Source organism: Cebus imitator, unplaced genomic scaffold (assembly GCF_001604975.1).
Source record: "Cebus imitator isolate Cc_AM_T3 unplaced genomic scaffold, Cebus_imitator-1.0 Scaffold246, whole genome shotgun sequence".
NCBI classification, from domain to species: domain Eukaryota; kingdom Metazoa; phylum Chordata; class Mammalia; order Primates; family Cebidae; genus Cebus; species Cebus imitator.
Genome location: NW_016107561.1, coordinates 843,346 through 858,415, shown reverse-complemented (window position 1 = coordinate 858,415; position 15,070 = coordinate 843,346). Strand labels below are relative to the sequence as shown.

General features: G+C 38.5%; 1 protein-coding gene across 5 annotated transcripts in view; it reads right to left on the bottom strand.

Moving 5' to 3' along the window:
* Window positions 1-15,070, bottom strand: part of KIF16B (kinesin family member 16B) — a 294,367-nt gene that overhangs the window by 35,670 nt on the left and 243,627 nt on the right. For all 5 annotated transcript variants that reach the window (XM_017498602.2, XM_017498606.2, XM_037727902.1 and 2 more), the window contains one exon: window positions 787-870. In XM_017498602.2, the coding sequence (XP_017354091.1) occupies window positions 787-870 (84 nt within the window). The remainder of the gene's footprint in view (window positions 1-786; window positions 871-15,070) is intronic.

Sequence of the window (15,070 nt, the reverse complement as noted above, 5' to 3'; positions counted from 1 at the left end):
AAGCCTGCTGACACTAGGCCATCATCAGCTATTTGTACTTCTGTCCCTTGTCTGCCTCAGTGGTTCACAACGGCAAGAGAGTGACCAACAAGCAAGGACTAGCCATGATCATGCTTTCACCATTCTCAAAGAAAACAATTGGTCCCTGCCTTGGCGAAAAGACTCAGCCTCATTAGCATCTCCAACCAAATAAGCAACTATATCCCAAAAAAGAAATGTAAACTAGATAAAGCAGTCAACAATGTGCATTGGCAGTGAGGCAGTCAGAAAAACGACAGTTGTGTTAAACCAGAGTTCTACATGTAGCTGGCTTGGGAGATTAAGTTAAAATAAGTCAAATGAAACCTACCCATGACTAAAATAGGTATGTGTCTTTTTGCTTCCAACTCTCTTGAAAAAGCAACAATGATGTAATACTATAAATCTTCACTTAATTAATTCCAAGTTTTTGCAGCAAGCTCTGTACTCTCATCCTGTATCACATACCATCTGTCTACGGTGAATATTTAGTTGTCACTGACATCCTGCTTCCTAACCCTTAGAATAAATGCATCTTCTTAAAAATAAGAAAAATGTTCCGCTAGACCAGAGGAAGATAAGGACTTGTATCTTAAACAAGCTGATGTCATATCTTCATAATCTACTGCTGCCATCTCCTGTGTTAACGAGGCAGCACCTTCACACTTGTGAACAAACGTAATAGTATTTAACAGAAACAATTCTCACTGGTCAATTAGATGGCACATTTTCTACCTACACAGAGCAAAAACAGCTTAATTCTGTTACCTCTAAGCGACTTCGCCTCTCAGCAACCACACGTTCATCCTTATTTCCAAATAGTTTCTTTGGAGGAAATTCAAGGGCGGCAAGCTGAAATAGACATTTTAAAAGACATGCATTAATATCACACCTTTTAATTGCTGCGCTATTATTAATCTATGATTTAAAATCTCTTCCATGGGCTGAAAGGAAAGAGGCTGCAAGTTTAAAGATGGTGAGCCCTGCCTTGCTTTATCACCAACGGTGTGACCTTTAACAGATCAATCAACCTTGGGTCAGATTCCCCAATGGTCAAAGGCGAAGACAGGAAAATGGGAACTCCATGAAGAACAGAAGTGAATCTCAACATTCTGTCTCAGATGACATATCAGACTCTGTGTCAGGTGGTGTTTTATATTTTTTGTTTTTTAAAACACGTTTGTTCTTCTTTCAGTCGGCTTTGCTAGAATTCAATTAGTTTTGTGTTGAGATAAGAATTTGAAAATTCAACCTACACACCTGAACATTTTGTAAAATCCTTTTCAGACAGTTACTAAGGTTCTCTAAATATTCAGTATTGCCTTTTCAGTTACCACTGCGAATGAAGACTGCCCATGTGAAAAGAGGACTTCTCTTTGCATATGTTCACCTTGTTTTCTAAAAGTGAACGTTCAGAATTCGTTTTTGCCTGATCTTAGCATTTCATAGGATTTTCCTTATGCTTTTCTTCTTGGAGGTACAAAAATTATAAATAATAAGTTTTACTACAGACTTCCAGACAAGATTCTGTAATCTGGTGAGAATCTGACTAGCCGGCGTTGGCTTGGCCGAATGAGTGCTAAGCAGCAATAACTGCTGCAGTTGCAGAATTCACTATTTTCTTCCTTTCTCAACTTGTCGGGACCAGACAAATTGAAGCCAATGAAGCATTATCAAGAAAAAAATGAGCATTTCTCTCACAATGTAGGGCACAATATGTCACAAAATTCCAATTTTATGCCTATGCAAATCACTAAGTTGATTTAAATTTATATTGCCACACTGGGAGTCAAAAATTAAAGACTATCATCTGTATATATAATACTTTAAAAACATCGTATTAAAGCATAATATACATAGAGAAAAGTGCACATATCACAAGGGAAGAACTCGATGTATTTTCAAAATCTGAACACACTGTGTAACCAGCACTCGGATCAAGAAACACAATACTGTCAGACCCCAAGAACTGTACTTGCTCCCTGCCAGGCATTCCCTCTCACCCCTACAAAGTTAACGCAGGTCTGACACTTCGAACAGCATTGTTTGGTTTTTCCTACTTTTTAACTTCACGTAACAGATGTCATACACTACGCAGTCTTCCGTGTCTACCTCCTTTTGTTCAGCTTCATATTGTGAGATCCAACCATGTCGTTATGTGTAGCAATAGTTTGCTGATATTCACTGCTGTACGTATTGCACTATGCGCACATTCCATAATGTATGTGTTCATTATCTTGCTGTTGGGCTTTTTGTTAGTTTCCAGTTTTTAGCTACCAGAAATTGTGCTGCTATGATCACTTTCCTATAGATCTTCTGATGAATATATGTACATATTTCTTTTTTTTGTTGAGACAGAGTCTTGCTCTGTAGCCCAGGCTGGAGTGCAGTGGCATGATCTTGGCTCACTGCAACCTCTACCTCCTAGGTTCAAGCAATTTTCTGCCTCGGCCTCCTGAGTAGCTGGGATTATAGGTGCCTGCCACCACGCCCAGCTGATTTTTGTATTTTTAGTAGATATGGGGTTTCCTCATCTTGGCCAGGCTGGTCTTGAACTCCTGACCTCATGATCCACTCACTTTGGCCTCCCAAAGTGCTGGGATTTCAGACGTGGGCCACCGTACCCGGCCAAACATATATACGTTATTTCTGATGGTCACACTCTTAAGTGTTGGAAATGCTGGGTTATATAATGTGAGTGTGTTCAGCTGTATTTGAAACTACCAAATGGTTTTCAAAACAGTTTTATCAACTGAGATGCTACCAGAAGTGACTTAGAGATGTGGTTGCTCCAGATCTTCACCAGTCCTTGGTACTACGGTTGTCCTTGGCAACGCTGGCGGGTACGTGATCATGTCTACTGTGGCTCACATTTGCATTTCTCTGATGACTAATGACGTCAAACATCTTTTCACCTGCTCATCCACCATCTGGTTAGTCATTTTTAGGAAGTGTCTTTTCAACTCTTTTGTCCATTTTAAAATTAGTTGTCTGCTTTTCCTCAGTAAGAATAATTTTCCCTTTTCATCTCTTAAAGGTGTCTTTGATACTTTATAGCCTTTCTTAAAAGTTGATTGAAGTTCTGCAGATGTGTGTCTCTTTCCTCCTAGTGTTCTTTCTATCAAAGCAGAGAAACCTTGGAGTGGGTTGAAGGTAACACCATGGGATGGATTTCCTCTTCTCTGTTTCTCACCAATGTTTAGTTGGCTGACAACCAACTTTAAAATCAGTTCAAGGTAAAGTAAAAGACTATGGGCACTGAGGCAAGACAGACCCAGCCTGAATCTTGGCTTGACCACTAACCATCTAACTAGCTACGCTTCTCTGAGCCTGAGTATTCTCTGCTAAAAAAAGAAACCAAACAAACAGAAAACGAAACCAAATACCAGGATTCCGTGAAGATCTGCTGAGTGGACTTTAGCTCTATTATCAGCTGTAATACTGAGAAAGTGGCATGTCCTCATTCCCTTATGGCCTCTCTGCATCCACTGGGAAGCCATGGTAACATGGCTTCAAGGAGCAAAGGGTTTTCGGGAACCTGGCCTCACTGGCACAAACACATTCCCCCCACGTTGCAGCTCAGAGAAGACAGGTACAGCAGAGCTTATGTTCTGGATCCCTCCAGCCTCCATCTCCTCCAGTGCAAATGCACCTCCCGCTTCCCCCGATGCTTGGCAAGCACACTTTCACAGTTGGTTGTTTTGTCATTTTCTTATGTGGCTGATGAGGTGATGTGGTTTCTGTCAGGGGAAATTTATAGTCATATGCACATGCTCAATCAGAAATCATGCAACAAAAGGACTTAGGCAGTGGGAGCAGGGAGGGAGCAGGCATTCACATCTCCTCCTAGTCAACAGTGGCGTTCCCTCTCCAGGCCCAGAGGGAGGCAAGCGTTCTGTGCTATTAATATTCTGTCCATGTAATAACTATGTATAAATTATGTGCAACACTGTTGTTCATATTTTAGGAGGAAAAGACCAATTTTAAGTGAATTTCAGACCTATAATCACAGGAGCACGATATTCAACTGTCTGACTTTAGAGTTAAAGACACCCAGGTCAAGAGCTAAGTGACTTGGAGAGGCTCATAGTCATGGGGGCAAAGTCAGGACCGACTCCAGGCCTCTAAGGATAATGCTGGGTAAAGGGCATCTGCGGTGCATGAAAGACACTGTCGCAAAGTCTTTGGGGTTCTAGGATAAAGATGAAAGAGGGAAATTCCTCCTAGGTGTATGTAACCAGAAACATAAACATGCCGCTCCAAGGCAGTCATCAACAGTTCCAATAAGAGTTGTCAGCGGGACCCTGCTGAGGACCTGAACCCCAGCCCAGGGTCAGTAAAGCAGTGGGCAATGGCAGGAAGCAGGGTGGGGCTGGAGCTCCCCAGAAGTCCATTCCAGGACATACAAAATTAGTTAGCAACTATCATCTTACCCCTCTCCATGCAAAAACTAAGAATAATGGTGGCTATCCTTACAATAAAGTATGGGTAGGATGGAGAAAAGGAACAGGTGTACAAGTTCCAATGTGGCTCACAATAGAAATGTGAGCTAATGGGCCCAGGTCCTATAGGTGGCACTGGGATACGAATAAGCCAAAGTAGAAAGCCAAGGCCAAGATGTAAAGCATAGGAAAAACATGCCCCCATTAAAATCAGGACATTTACATCAGAAACAGCTTCAACTGCAACATGAGTGAGTCCTTTCCCTCTGATTCAGTGGAAACCACCTCCATGTCTCCTCTTTAGAGAATCTTAACAGTGCCGTTTAGGCCTTGCTTTCTGTAAGCTCAGGCTGAACAAGATGAAATTGCCAATTCTGTAAGTTAAAAACTGTTGAATATCGGCAATTTCATCTAGCTAAATCCTGCATAAAACTTTTGACACTTAAGTGACTGATAGGGTCGCTTCATTTTCCATCATCTGCATTACCTGCCAAGTGACAGTATCTCTATTTGATGGTTGCTGATCAGCTATATCTAAGCCAATCTATTTCAAAAGAATATTTTTCTTAAGGCACTCAAAAGTAAAACAAAAACTAGAAGTATCTTATATTTTAAAGCATACTACATTAAAATAGCAAAAGAGTTGGGATAGCAGGGCAGGTGGCACAAGAAGTCATTTGGGGAACAATAACAGCTGACATAGAAGATAAAGTCACATTCCTAAGTCCATCTTCTAAAAAGAAAAGAAGAGTATCATTTTTACTTGGATTGGCTTCCTCAGTGCAAATAAAGGAGTTCCTGAAAAATGACGGCCCTGATGCTGACCTGCTGAGTGACTGGGATGAAGAAGATGGAGAGCAGGGGCAGGAATACCACTTCATTCCTAAAATAAAAATATAGCAAAACCCCTCCCCACAGGTTGGATGCCCAGAGTACAGAAGAGGCCTGGACTTTTTTCTCTTCACAAATGCAAAGCTACTGCATCATTTATTTCAAAATAGATCAACAAAAGCAATTCTCTGTAGGTTTCATTTCTGAAGTGTAAATGATTTAAACTGCCTAAATTGTTTTAAAAAGCGAACAATTTACCAAGATCAAAAGAGTCACTGGTCAGGACAAATAATTGTGCCTGGAAGACCAAAGAAAACAAACCAAAACCCAAAACACCTTTTCCATTTTGCTGAAAGTGCTGTTTTCTGAAATGTAACACTTCTGACAAATTAAGAATACAAGAGAGGTTCAGAAAGAAGGCAATTCTGAATTGTCCCTGATCTCTCTACCCCTGTCCCACACAGACCGACATCTTCTCTTTGGCTTTTCATGTTAAGTAAAACGTTTAAAATGAAATCAGGTATATTATCTAAACATTTTCATTCCCTCTCAAGCACTTAATTACACATTTTCATTTTCGTTGCCTCATTTTTCTAATAGGACAGATATTCCAGTTTTTATTTTTGTGAGAAATACCATCAGGAAGAGTGAGTGACAGTCTGTAGGTGGAGAGACTCCTCTTCAATTTCCTCTGTAGACTCTGATAAAGGAAATACGGTGTCCTATATTTCAAGAAAAGTGAAGTTCCTGAAGTTCTATATATTCCTCACAACAACTACATTCTAAAAAGTCTCAGGTAAGTATTTCTGAATTACATAAAAATTTTCAAGATACTTGGGACTCAGTAATGGAGGAAAAAGAATTTCTTTCTTTCTGCTAGATTTCATAAAGAACAAGCACCATCATTTCCCCTTATAACGTTGCTGGAGACAGTCTCATATTGAAAAGTGTGACTGCACCAAAAATCATCTTTCTGCCAACCATAAAAACTGATGAAACCATTCTGGTTAAAGATGGTGGGGCAAAGACTTGATTCACTCCTCTCACCTTCTTCAAAAGCACCACTAAACCCTGTCCCTGAACTGGGAAACCACCACAACCCAAACTGTTGGTCAGGCAGCAGCATCCAGGGGACCACCATGGAGAGAAGAGATGACGGGAGGCAAGGGCAGCCCAGAGCCACCCTCACCCTCACCTGCATTCTGCCCATGCTGGGATTAAAGAGACTAAATATGGGAACGAGAAAAAGATCAGGATGCAATTCCACTCAAGGAGGAAGGTGAGCAGGGGCTGTAAGAGGAGGAGGCCAGGGAAGCCCCTGTCTCCAGCAACAGAGGCAGCAAAGGTCAGAGAGCAAGTGTTTGGCTTTATTGTCCACAGCCAGCAACTCCACAGCCCCCATTGAACCAGAAAACAAGAGAAGATGTGCCTCAAAGTGAAGGAAAAAGTTGATGAAACAGTTTCAGGACAATTCTAAGTGGTCTGCACATACCATAGCCGCCTTCCTTCTCTCCAGCGTCTGCCCTTCCTTGCTCCCACAAAACACTAGTGTGTTCCACAACAATTAGTCCACTTCCACTTCTCTTAAACGTTAGAAATAATTAGAAGGAACCAAAACTGAAACTACGTGTACAAAGAGTGAGGTGAGGTGACATTGAATGAAACATAGGCAAAGGCAGACCCAGAGGATACACCGTAAGTTGGATCAGCCAAAGCCACCCGGGGAGGAATTCAGAGAATTGTTAATAGTCATGTAGGAACCAGAAAATCCATCTCTAAATAGAGCCCAAAGAAGTAAATGACACACAGGTTGAAATAAGAGAAAATAAGGGTAAAAAAGAGGAAGAAAAGTGAGCCAGCTCTTGGAGCAACGGCTGATTCCAGGGAATATACACGATAAGCCTGAAGCAGCCTGTGGTGCCAGAAAGCACGGACATGCTCAAAACAAAAACACAAGACGTGGTGTCTCAGAGGAACACGGGCATCAAGTGAAAGAGCTCCCAATGGCTGAAGCTGAGACAATTTGAAAAAAAAAAATTAAAAAGAAGTAGTATTAGTGGATAACCCCAAACAGAAAAATTAAATAAATAAGTAAATGGGGGACTCAGATTCACTTTGAAAAATAAAGTATTGGTGGATAACCCAAAATAGAATGAGAATAAATGGGTAACTCAATTATCATTTCAGAATAATTCCAAATAATTTATGTAGATATTTCACCCTCAATAAAGTAGCCCATTGTCTCCCCACTCCTGAAATGTGTGCTATGCATAGTGACTTCCTTCCAAACAATATAGCATGGAAAGGAAGCAAAACAAGTAACTTTACAGTGGATAAACTTTGGCCAGGTGATCAAGTATCAACAGTGGTGAGTCATACTGATAGTGTACATCCTTGATATGGTATGATAAAAATGGGCATTTTTACCTCTGTGGTCTCCCTCCCAAAAATGAATAACACTTACTCAAGAGTGTCAAGGTCACTGAAAACAAGGCAAGTATAAGAAACTGACACAGTGAAGAGGGGCCTAAGGAGGCACAGTGACTAAGTAAAATAGGGTGTCTTGGGTGGGATTCTGGAACAGAAAAAGGCCATTAGGTAAAAACTAAGAAAATATCAATAAAGTATAGACATTAATTAATAATAATGTACCAGTATTGGTTCACTAGTTATGACAAATGTACTATGCTAATGGAAGATGGTAATACTAGGGAAAACTGAGAATGATATATGAGAACTCTGTACTATATATTCAGTTTTTTTCTATAAATCTAAAAGTATTCTAAAATAGGACTTCTGCTTTCCGATCTTACACACTAGGAGCTGAAAAGTCATTCCTGTCCTCATGACAAGAAAAAAGTTGAAAAAAAAAAATGAAGATTAACAACCTTCTTAGATCCAGTGGAGAAGTGAGATGACAGGGCAAACTACTGCCCTCAGATTGCAGAGACAGACAGGTGGACACAGGGAATCATAACTCACCCTGACACTGAAGCCTGCTGCTGGAGCCAGTATTGGTAGAAACAGGATAAACAATAATTCCAGAATTTCTGGAGGCTCAAATATAAACTAGTGTGAGTGTTAAAATCTGTGAGTGGGGCCAGTCTTGAGGGAGGTCTCCACACTTTTGAGAGTTTTACCTCCAGGGGTCCCACCAGGCTCTCACTGTGAAGTTGGGTTCTAGTTTTCAAATTATGTGTTCTCACTGTCATGTTGGGGCATCAAGTGGGGTAAGAAATGTAACCATTTTTAAATACTCCCAGAACTCTCTGTTCTCCTTCACAAGGCTTGCTCTCAAGAGAAGGTGTTTTACCAGAACCTAACTGACCAGGACCAAGTGAAACACTCACTACAGGCTCAGGAAAAGACTGAAAACTACCCTAGGATCATAGAAGGCTTCCTCCCACCATACCTGACCGTCACATCATACGGCTGCTGTACAACAGGGGATTACAGCTAAAAGAAGTGCAAGCCTCAGATCCTATTAAAAGACTCCAGGAAAGCCCAAAGACAACAAAGGCAGATAAAAACCAGAGCACTAGAGGCAATTCTAGCCTCGGACACCACATCTACATCAACCAATAAACCCACCCTATATCTTAGCCAGATAAATATAAAACCTCAAACTAAAAATCAATCTACCTCAATTCCTTTTACCCAATATATCAGTTCTAGCTTTCAACAAAATATTACAGTTTAAAGCTATTCTAAACTGAAAAATAAAAAATCCTTAAAAAAAAATAAATGCCTCTGAATGCTCCTTTCTTACACACACACACACACACACACACACACACACACACACACACACAATGTGAGCCACCAGTACTTAAGAAAGAAATGGAAGAAACAAAAAACATGATTGGAATGAACGGCCCAGTAGAAGAAACAAGCGCAGAACAAACACAATTAAAAACAGATTACTATGTAACACACAGAGCTGAGAAAACAACAACACAAAATAAAATGTAGTAAAAGAAATGTGACCCAAAACATGTATATCTAACCAAAGGGCCTTTCAAGTGTACAGGCCACAAATACATATTCTCAAGCAGACAAGAACTTGGATAAAACACATCAGGTGCATCTTTCAAAAACATACTGGCTGACCAAAAATAGCTAACCGCAAGATAGCACAATGTAAAGATCTCAGAATATAACTTAAAAAAATTGGAAGGTGGGAGAAAATAAAGTTAATTTTATCTCTGTTAGAAGAGTCCATTGGTAACTTATAAAATGGAAACACATCATTTGAAAACTAGTGACCCTAACGTTTCAATTTTTAAAACAGTCTTAAAGTCACATATGTTTTAGAGACAGTATATCATGTGGTGAAGAAAATTTAATTTGAAGTTCAACAATTTCTTCAGTTTTCATTTTCAATTTTGTTCAAGTAAAATTAAATTTAATGTTTGTACTTCAAAATAGCATATCTAGAATAAGCACAATGTCTTAAAGTTATTTCACTCTTTTTCCTTATTTTTCTTTCTATGATTTTAATTTCTTTTTTGTCAATCTACATCTCCATCCTTTTATCTGTGCCTATTCATTTAGACACTTAACGTTCATTAAATGGTAACATTAATTTTATTTATGGAATCATTTTGGGGTAATCTGTCGCTTTTTTTCTTATATTTCCTCATATTATGTAAAACTTTTATAAATGGACATGCATCATTTTTACAGAAACAGTAAAAAGTGATTATTCTTTTTACAAATTTAATGCAAGAGTTAACACCATATGTCTTTTTCTTTTAATAACCTAAGATTTGGGGCAATTGGATTTCAAGTCTCAGCTCAGCAAATAGCTGGTTGTATAATCTTGGGCAATGTATAAAAACTTCTCTAGTTCCTAGTTTCATCATTGTGAAAGTGAAGGAATTGAACCAAGATGTTTAACTTTCATTTGAGTTCTGAAATTCTATAACTCAGGTGCTGATGATTAAAATCTCTCTGCGCAGTTAGAAGTAACACTTTAGATACCATGGAGATACTTTACCAGTTTCTTGGCTATACTGCTTTTGAGGAAGGTATCTTACTTCCCGTAAAATCTTCACAGTATTCTCATTTGAAGTAAGGCTCAGATGTGCAGAAGGAAAATGGAACCCGATATAATAATGAGACATATTACTTTTCAAGAGGTTACAGAACAGAAAAAGAACAGACACAAACAGAAATGCAGTATTCATGAGAAAATCCTTGTAATGGCATCTTTTCCTGTTAGAGCTATTACCCTTACAGCAGGAGTGGGAAATGATGCAAAGATATTTGAGCTCTTATGGGAAAACTGTGTGTTAAAGTTAAAAATGATGACTGAGGTCAAATAAATTGGATATTTGTGACGGATATGATAGGCCTAGAGAATGCTGAAGGAGAGTTTAACAACAGCCCGATGGTCTACTTTGTCTCATTATAAAATTTGGTTATGCAGAGTAATACACAGGAAACAAACAAATGAGGATTAAAATAGCATATTTCTTAGGCCTAAAAAAAGCATAATGGTAAGCTTGTTTTGCAATTCAGTAAGTAAAATATATTCTAAAGACAAAAGACTGAAATAAAAGCCATTAGAAAATGAAATCAATAATTCGAGGCCTACTAATTTCCACTTAATTTGTCTTTCCCTTTTTCAGTGCTTGTGAAGTCTAAAAACCCAAGTAATTAGCTTTCTTTTGGGTGTTCAACCAATAAGCCTCTAAATTTTTGGTTGAAAAATTTGAAGAATTTTCAAAACAACTAAGACAATTAGTATTTACTTAAATATTATAAGCCATATTATATTATAAATTACTTTATAATTATTTGTGAGTCCCAGAGTTGGGAATTATGAAAGCACTGAGTGTCATCCATCTAGCAAGTTACCTAGCTATATGTATATGTATGCATATTAGACATATTAGAAATATAGTCAGCATTCTCTGCTGATACTGTAATATTTCTTAATGATCTCAGAGTGAAATTTTCATCTATAGGTTGATTTTTCTCTTTCTGAGTCCCAGTGAACTGACACAGCCCAATTTTCTTCTAAGAGTCATCAGGCTCAAATCCTGACTTTAATGTTTATTACATTTAGATAAGATAGGTCAGCCAGTCTGCTGCCATCAAGAAGACAAATTAAATGTAATGGAAAAAGTTTCCTTTTATTGAAAGCCTTTTCTCCTGGCAAAGTTCACCTTTTAGTTAAGCCAGACCCTGTATTAAGTGCAGGTGGTCATGGAGGCGACAGACAGCATAAGCCATTTTGATAAATGGCATCGCTATTACTTTGGTTATAAATAATGGCAGCCCTGAAATATAGAAAAGAAATTAAAACGGGTAATAAAAAGACTTGTCTAGCTTTTATGATTTTTAACAATTGAGCAGCTAAAACTGGGTTATAAATCAATGAAAGAAAATTGAGAACTAATAAAGTTGTGGAGTCTTTATTAATAAAAGGAAAATATTTTATTTCAGTTAACACCTGATAAAAGTGTACTTTGCTGTCCTTCTTCATTTATGAATCATTTTCTTTACTCCTGTGATATTTGGCTACCCAATTTGTACCCAATTTTTTAAGATTGGAAGAAAAAAATCAATATAGCACTCTAATTGGTCAAATCTGCTATAACCTGTTTTTTGCAAGTAGATGCACCCATATGGTAACTAGCAGCTTTGGAAACATCCATACCCTGAAGGCTTGTGGCTGTAAATTTAAGCCATTTCAGCTTTTGAGAAATGCAAATAATAAAAACTCATCAAAAGGCTCCCATAATTCTCACATCTGAGTAGATGGAAGCATTTCTGACTACTCAAAATTAATAGTCGCTCCCAAGGCCTTATAAGAACAGCTGTCACTGAGAAATATACTCACAAACAAATAAGCAACTCTCTTCCAAGTTTGATTTTCTAGAGGCATAAAGCAGCAACTCTTCAGGACAACCTAGCTGGATTATGAAGGGAGTAATGAGCTACCTTTAGACCCCTGATAGGGCACCTTAAGCCCGTGCCATACAATACTTATGAACACCTGCTCTGAACCTAGCCCAGAGTTTGCAACACACTAGACCCTCCTGAAATAGTAGCTGACTAAAGGAACAAGACAGAGTTCCTTGTTGGTGACCAATATGAAGCAGCCAGTGATTAAAATTAGAATACATCCCTGATAGAAGCTGTTGTCCTGTTGTCACTCAAGGGCTAAACCTTGGAGTCATCCTAGGTATAAAATCAAATTTGGAAATGTAGTTAGCACTGCACCAACTTCCAGTTGCATTTGGCATAAAGATTGTAACTTTTCCACGTGAAGTCTCACTTTCCCACGTGAAGTCTCACTTTCCCCAAAGTCCAGAGTCACTTTCATTCAGGCATGGGCAAGTAACACAGATTTGAGGACATTCATGTGTGCCACAAAAATTTTGAAAGTGAGAAATACTTCAGATCTGTGACTATTTAATATCTCATTTTTAAGAATAAGTATGCAGATGAACTATCTGAAGTGTATTTTCTATCTCTTACTATGATTATGATTCAAATTGTCACAGAGACAGACGTGACAGGAACCTGTCACTGTTATCACCCATGGAGACTTGCTATGTAACAGATTTTTGCAGGGATAGGCTTTCTTATCTTTGGTCTCACCTGGAACATTCTTTGAATTTCCCCTTTTAAGTGAACATGGCCATGGAGATGGAGGTTTAGACAAAGAGCACAGGACCAGGAATCAGGAGACACAAAACTTGCCCCATGCCCTAAGTTTTGGTGTGACCTTAACAAAACTCTCTAAAGGTATTTGATTCCTCATTTCTAAAATGAAAAACTGGATTATCCAATCGTTAAGGCCCATCAGGGTGCTGGCATTTCACAATGTGCGAACAGTTCCAAGCTCATTGCTATGCAAGTTTCTCTGTTGCAGAGGGAAGAGTAATACAAGTCCACATCTTTGGTGATCAAAGAGACAATTAACATTTCTTCTTTACTGTCTACGTTTGAATGAGTTTGTCATTAATTTTGAGAAGAATATTTGTCACTGAAAATCATCTTATACATCTGGTGCTTTACAGTAATGAAAAATCAACCCGCAGCTGAATTCTATCAGACATTCAAAGAAGAAATAATACCCATCCTATTCAACCTATTCCAAAAGATAAAGAGGGAATCCACCCTAAAGCATTCTTTAAAACCAGTATCACACTAATACCAAAACCAGGAAAAACATAACAAAATAAAAGAAAACTACAGGCCAATATCTCTCATGAACATAGATGCAAAAATCCTCAACAAAATACTAGCTAACCAAATCCAATAGCATATCAAAAACATAATCCACCATGATCAAGTGGGGTTCATACTAGGGATGTAGAGATGGTTTAACATACCCAAGTCCATAAATGTGACACAACAGATAAACAGGATTAAAAACAAAAATCCCATGATCATCTCAAGCGATGCAGAAAAAGCATTTGACAAAATCCAGCACCGCCTTATGATTAAAACCCTCAGGAAAATCGGCATAGAAGGGACGTATCATAAGGTAATAAAAGTCATCTATGATAAACCCACAGCTAACAATATACTGAACAGGAAAAAGTTGAAAGCATTCCGCCTGAGAACTGGAACAAGACAACGGGGATGCTCACTTTCACCATTTCTATTCAACATAGTACTAGAAGTCCCAGCCAGAGCAATCAGACAAGGGAAAGAAAGAAAACGCATCCAAATCGGAAACAGAAAGTCAAACTGTCACTGTTGACGATGATGCAACCGTATACCTAGAAAACCCTGAAGACTCATCCAAAAATCTCCTATATCTGATAAATGAATTCAGTAAAGTTTCAGGGTACAAAGTCAATGTACACGAATTACTAGTCCTGCTACACACCAACAGCAACCAAGCTGAGAATCAAATCAAGAACTCAACACCTTTTACAACAGCTGTAAAAAACAAACAAACCCAAAAAACAAACCAAACTTAGAAATATATCTGGGAGGTGAAAGACCTCTACAAGGAAAACTACAAACACTGCTCAAAGAAATTATAGATTACACAAACAAATGGAAACACATTCCATGCTCATAAATGGGTAGAATCAACATTGTGAAAATGGCCATACTGACAAAAGCAATCTACAAATTCAATGCAATTCCCATCAAAATACCACCATCATTTTTCACAGAACTAGAAAAAAATCCTAATATTCATATGGAACCAAAAAAGAGCCCACATAGCCAAAGCAAGACTAAGCAAAAAAGAACAAATCTGGAAGCACCACAGTACCCAAATTCAAACTATATTACAAGGCTATAGTCACCAAAACAGTGTGTTGCTGGTATAAAAATAGGCACAAAGACCAACACAGTAGAATAGAGAACCCAGAAATAAACCCAAATACTTACAGCCAACTGATCTTTGACAAAGCAAACAAAAACATAAAGTACGGAAAGGAAACCCTATTCCACAAATGGTGCTGGGATAATTGGCAAGCCACATGTAAAGGAATGAAACTGGATGCTCATCTCTCACCCTATACAAAAATCAACTCAAGATGGATCAAAGGCTTAAATAGCAAACCTGAAACCATAAAAATTCTAGAAGATAACATCAGAAAAACCCTTCTAGACATTGGTTTAGCCAAAGCCTTCATGACTAAGAACCCAAAAGCAAATGTAACAATAAACAAAGATAAATAGATGGGACTCAATTAAACTAAAAAAGCTTCTGCGCGGGTGTTGAACGATGAGAGCACATGGACAAAGGGAGGGGAGCACTACACACTGGGGTCAGTTGGGGGGACATAGGGGAGGGA